Source organism: Callorhinchus milii, unplaced genomic scaffold, assembly GCF_018977255.1.
Source record: "Callorhinchus milii isolate IMCB2004 unplaced genomic scaffold, IMCB_Cmil_1.0 Scaffold1218, whole genome shotgun sequence".
NCBI lineage: Eukaryota > Metazoa > Chordata > Chondrichthyes > Chimaeriformes > Callorhinchidae > Callorhinchus > Callorhinchus milii.
The window spans coordinates 12,332-18,854 of record NW_024705959.1 but is presented as its reverse complement, the minus strand read 5'-3'; the positions used below and the strand labels follow the sequence as shown (position 1 = coordinate 18,854).

The 6,523-nt window shown below is 40.1% G+C and overlaps 1 protein-coding gene across 1 annotated transcript; it reads left to right on the top strand.

Annotated features, from left to right (window-relative positions):
* Positions 1–971: 971 nt before the first annotated feature.
* Positions 972–6,200, top strand: LOC121852745 (antigen WC1.1-like; the record flags this gene model as incomplete). Its single annotated transcript, XM_042346636.1, has 8 exons — positions 972–1,267; positions 1,717–2,086; positions 3,108–3,422; positions 3,516–3,590; positions 4,093–4,404; positions 4,992–5,099; positions 5,716–5,811; positions 6,184–6,200. Coding segments are annotated over 8 exons (1,589 nt in total), but the record flags the coding sequence as incomplete, so codon positions are not given.
* Positions 6,201–6,523: the final 323 nt, after the last annotated feature.

Sequence of the window (6,523 nt, the reverse complement as noted above, 5' to 3'; positions counted from 1 at the left end):
GACGCCGATGTGCTCTGTCGGCAATTGGATTGTGGCTTCGCTTTGTCAACTGGTTCTGGAACACAGTTTGGGAAAGAAACAGGTCTTATCTGGAAAACTAACTTCAATTGTGTCGGTAATGAATCCCTAGTTTCGGACTGTCCTGTATCATTCTGGGAGAAGTTCAGCTCTACACATGACCATGATGTTACTGTTGTATGTTCCGGTGAGTGACATAACAATTCGTTTGATATAGTGCATTACTAAGTGATTATCATTAAGTCATTCAGACTTCTTCAACGCGCTTCAAATAATATATCTTCATGAAATCTGGCTGCATATTTTGTCGGCGGAAAAGCCAACAACTTAAAAAATAATGGGACATATTCTTTAAAAGTAAAATCTACCTTTGCTTAAATGACACGCTGTCTGTCTTAGAGAATCTGATCTATTGTGTGAGTACGATTTGCGATGAGTTATTATTCAGGTATCAGAGGAGACAGTAATCTCCATCTCTAAAAATCAGCACAAAATAAATATTAATTTTATTATTGCACACGAGAGCAGAGAATCCTGAGACACAGTGTTTACTCCTGATTCCCATAGAGTAGTCTGGTCCTGATGAAGGACAATCTCTGGTTTTAGATTGTGACGATAATGCTCTTCTGCTAGAAATGCAACGATTCTTTTAAAAATTCTCCTTCTATTCACGTATTTGTTTCCTCCTGGCACATGAGGTTATTTGTGCACTTGGGCTGGAGGCTGCTGTCATTTTTTGCGTTATTGTCTCTTGATTATGTGTAGCTGCGAACACCAGTAACATCGTTGTCTGTGAAAATTTCTTATAATTTCTACGTTATTATGTATATTACTGTGTCATTTTGTCGGGAATATTGCCACATTCGAAACGCCTAATTTCAATAAATAACACGATAAACTTATCTTCAGCTCTTACAGCTTTCAGTATGAATTGTGCATTGAAATCGTTGCAGGTACACAGTGGCACTCACGGTTAGAGAGCGGTGGGAGCCGCTGTGATGGGCGAGTGGAGATTTATCATAACGGCACTTGGGGCAGATTGCTGGACGATTCCTGGAATATATCAGATGCCGATGTCATCTGCCGACAGTTGAACTGTGGCTCTGCCATTTCAATCTACAACTCTTCCCAGTACGGGGAAGGCACTGGACCTGTGTGGATCAATAATGTTCAGTGTATGGGAACCGAGACGCACATCTGGAACTGCCCACATTCCACAGTGGCTTCATCCTCCGGGACCAGCCGGGATGTGGGAGTGCTTTGTTCGGGTGAGTGCATTTGACTGATAAATAGAATAAATGGAATAAATCTTTGTTAATTTTGGCAACACATTGCTAAGTAACTTACATTATGCCTCTCTTTCGGTGAGTGATCATCTCAATTGATGTAGAAATGTCCCACCAGTTTGAATTACACCACCTGTGATGCTGGGACAAGAGTATGAACGTCAATACACAATGAAAGTTCACACATGTACATTGAGTATCAATTCATTTTTTTGGATGATGAATAATATTAAAGCGCAAACGATCTCTCTATATCCTAAATAGAAACTTGACATATTGTTTTACTTTGCAACAGAACACAGACAACTAACATTAAACGAATCAAATTGGAAAACATTTCGTACTGGAGTTCAGAGTTCAAGTGAGTGAACGTTTACCAATACTTTTTATTTCACCAGGAGGTTTTAAATAGCATTTTAAATCGGTGCATGTTATACCTTGGAACAAACTTTCCTCATTTTCAGCAGAAGATGTTCAGATCAGACTGATGGACGGTGGGAGTTCGTGTGCCGGGAGAGTGGAGATTTACTACAACGGAACCTGGGGGACGGTGTGTGATGACTCCTGGGGTTCACTTGAGGCGAATGTTGTGTGCAAACAGCTCGGATGTGGACCTGCAGTTCATGCTACATCTGCGGCCACTTGTGGACGAGCCTCAGCTCCAGTTTGGTTGGATGACGTGAGATGTACAGGAAAGGAATCAGCTCTCTGGGAATGTCCCTCTTCTCCATGGGGGCAACATGACTGTTATCATAAAGAAGATGTGAGCGTCGTGTGTAAAGGTAAGAGATTAAGCACTATGTCTCACATCAGCAAATTCCACTGATAGGGTGTGAGCTCGGATCAGATTGTAGCGCTTTCTCCATTCAGCTAAATGGTATTTGGTTTCAAAGGCCTAATGGATTATTCTTGGCAAAAGCTAACAATTCAGTGCACCATCAGTGCCTCTAATGATGTTATTACCTGTTCACCTGAGAAAAAATGATCCCATGGGCAATGCTGGAAAAGGCAAGAATGATTGCCTTTGTGCCGGGGCCAACTATCCTGGCGATGAAACATGTGGAGTCCTGTAGCTCAGTGGTTAGAGCACTCGCTTTGCAAGTGAGAGACCTGAGTTCAATTCCAGGCAGAGGGCGAAACCTTGGGCAAGTTTCCTTACTCCACACACCTAATAATAATCCCTCCAAAACCCAAAACGAAATTGGTTGCCGCGTTTGCCAACAAATATACAATCAATTCACTTTACAGTGCGTTCTGTGAAGCGCTTTAGGACGCCCTCCTGACGTGAAAAGCGCTACATCAAATGCAAGGATCATTATTGTTAATATTATTATTATTATGTTCTATTTGTGGTTAGATGTGGGATATTGCATGGCAGTATGTGTCTAGATGTTTCGTCACCACAGTTAGAAACAGCTGTAAAAATAATAATAATAATCCTTGAATTTGATTAGTCGCTTTTCACGTCGGGAGGACGTCCCAAAGCGCTTCACAGAATGCACTGTAAAGTGAATTGACTGTATATTTGTGGGCGAACGCGGCAGCCAATTGCGCACAGCAATGTCCCACAAACAGTCGTAAATTGAAACTGACCAATTTATTATTGTTTTTGGTTTTGGAGGATTATTATTAGGCTCTGTGTGGAGTAAGGAAACTTGCCCAAGATTTCGCCCTCTGCCTGGGTTTGAACTCAGGTCTCTCGCTTCCAAAGCGAGTGCTCTAACCACTGAGTTACAGGAGGTAGATTGACTACGTTGCAGTTGAGAGATTTCAATTCCATCATAACACCATGTTGCCTCACAGAGCACAAGATGCTGCGGCTGGCGAGTGGGCAACATTCCTGCGAGGGGAGAGTGGAAGTGTTTTACAATGGGACCTGGGGCACAGTCTGCTCGGACTCCATGGGAATGGACGAAGCTGAGGTCATCTGCAAACAGTTAGATTGTGGCAAAGCTCTGGACGTTGAATATGATGGTAAATTTGACGAAGGATCTGGGCCTATTTGGTTGGATGACATGGAGTGCAATTCAAAGGAATCCTTCCTGTGGCAGTGCTCCTCACGACCTTGGGGTGAACATAACTGTGTTCATTCGGAAGATGTGGGTGTGATGTGTTCAGGTAGTAAAATGTCCCTTAGTTCACATCTCTGATTGAATATTTATTGTGTTTATGTTTGAACCAGTTTGCTTATCTGATGTATGTTTGATGCAGAGAAAGCTCCGGAAAAAAGGGAGAGGGCAAAACTATGCGATGGGAGATCACCGGATCAGCAGATTCGTTTATCAGGTACTGAATGAAAAATAAATGAATGAACAGAATTTGTATTTGTTATCAAATCATTCACATCAGGTGGAATTCTAAGTGCGCTTCACATTATCTACTGTAACGTGGTTTGACTGCAATAATAATAATCCTTCCATTGGATAATGCGCTTTTCACATTTTCTTGAATTGTCAAAGCGCTTCACGGAATTTACTGGAAAGTGAAGCGACTGCATATTTGTGGGCGAAACGCGGCAGACAATTGAGCACAGCGGTGTCCCACAACCAATTGTCGATCTAGTGATCAAATTATTATCACTAATATTTATTTTTGAAGGTTTATTTATAACAGATCCTGTAAATAATACTTTACATGATAAATTCTATTGATGACAATATGGAAGAATGCGTATTTTATTGGTGTGAGTAACTAACATGTGATATGAATACTGTCTATCAATACGTCCTCTCGACGCGAAATTCGCTATACAAATGTAATCTTGTTGTTGTTGTTGCTGTCTGATCAGGACAGGAGATGCGGTTGGTTGGAGGAAGCAGCATTTGCTCGGGGAGAGTTGAGATACTGAGCAATAACACGTGGGGGACGGTGTGTGACGACTCCTGGGATATCCGAGAGGCCGGTGTGGTGTGCGGACAGCTGGACTGCGGCCCGGCCGTGCGGGCTGTGGGACAGGCGGGGTTCGGACAAGGCGCTGGTCAGATATGGCTGGACGAGCTTCACTGCAGAGGAAGCGAATCCTTTCTGTGGGATTGTGTCTCCGCATCCGCGGGTCGCAGCGACTGCGTTCACAAAGAAGACGCCGGTGTGGTTTGCTCCGGTAGGGATCCGATCTCTCAATGTTCATCGACAAATTTGAGGTTTTTTAAATTATTCTCAACAAAAGCAGATTAATTCTGACTTCATTTGATGCCAGAAATTGAATGGTTACTGGATTTATGGTGTATGTGATGTTTTGCAGGTAAACCTCCCAGACAACCAATCCCAACCCCATCCTTTGGTAAATAACATAATTACTTGACTTCTTGCTAACACATTGCTTAGCTTTCCTACATATTACCACCAGGTATTGCCATTCATTCGTAAAAACATTAATATATCCAAACCAGTATATTTGTCAACTAACCTTTCAGTAGTCAACACTTGAGAAATGAACAGACTGTATAACTACATTTTAGAAATTAACAGGCGTTTAACTTCAGGAAAAGAGCTGCATCAGGACAATTTTTCAGATAGTTTGGGCATTATTCTGAATACACTGTGGAACATATCATATCACTGTGCAATAATTTGCTTCAGATAACGTTCAGTTTAGTGTGAAGCATTTTTCTTTATAGTTTCGAAAGTGTGACTACCACATGTTGTACAACAATAAAATAACAAATGTTATGTCCTTGACTTGCAAAGTCCAGTTGATCAACATACCTTTCGTGGTCTGCATCGTCCTTGGAATCCTGTTAGCGGTGGTACTGTTTGCACTGATTGTACAGATGGACAGTAATTCTTCAGGAACAGGTGAGACTGGAATCTGATCTCACAGCACTGCCTGGAGTTTCTCTATCAATTCAGATAAAATCCTGTTGATGCACGTGTCTGTTTTTGTTAATTTAATACTCTTACCTGTTTTTACCGTCTCGATTTCATTGCTGTGTTCACGTGTATCTGTAAAGTTGCACAAACTAAAATTAAAGTCATATACGTTCAAATGCGTAGCTCAAACACAACCACAGATGCATAAAGAAACCACCAGACACAATTAGGCCTCAAAGTAAACTGAGCACAACAACATATTTTGCGTAAAAGATACAAAACAAATTGTTAAACTGACACAAAAACGTAGATACCCAAAGCATCACAAATATACAGTTGTATTAACACACCAACACACAGAGCTAAGTAGATATTTGTAGGTACCTAAATACAAATGCACAGTCGTATTTACCGATTGAAACAAACACTGACAAAAACAAGTACACTGATGAATAATGAGGCAATAGTGACGATGATATATTGATATTTTCAAATAATAATACTAACGTAACATGTTCCAAATATTTACACATCAATTTCAAACTCCACTGTGCAATTTCAGGTTAATATTTTAATTTCTGTACATGTCAACTTCCAACAGAGGAAAAATATCCATCTGCTCGTTTGTATCAAGCAATTTATGAAGAAATTGAGGATCGGCCGATCAGAAGAAGAAACTTCGAGGCTGACTCCACTGGTACATACTTTACAATCATATTTATTGCATCCGCATCATTGAACAAAAAGCATCAACATTAGTATCCCGATTGGTGGCAAATGCAAATGATTGAATGCGCTGTGGATAGGATTTCAAGCTTTTATTCAGAGAACTGAAAAATCCACATCCAGTTGCGTTGTATCAATTTACCCACTTAAAAGAGATGAAACCTACTCAATACTTCAATTTGTTCGGTCTTTCAATTTTCAAATATTATCACCGATGATTTCTGCATTTACCAATTAAATTAAGTTAAATTATTTAATTTAATATACAGCAAAATAATATATTACTTCACCAAAACGAATCCTACAGAAACAAATATAAGCCATGCTTATTGTGTGTCTGTAGTCCCAGCGAATATCTAAAATAATACCATGTTGTCAAATATATCATTTGTAACCCAAACAGAGGCAGTATTCAAAAATCATATTAATATTATTTAACCAACTTGCTCCTGGTATGTTAAAGATTTTCTTTTGATCAACATCATATTTTTGAGCGGTTGACCATATTTTCATCCATGGAAAGTGATCCACGATTTCGGAAAAAAACTCTCATTTTTGATACCTTTCTTCGTTTTGATATTGGAGTCGAATTAGGCTCTAAGAACCTCTGTAATGGGACAGTAATGACATTATTTGCACAGTTTCAGGATCCAACGATTCTATCAGTAAACTGGAGTACTACA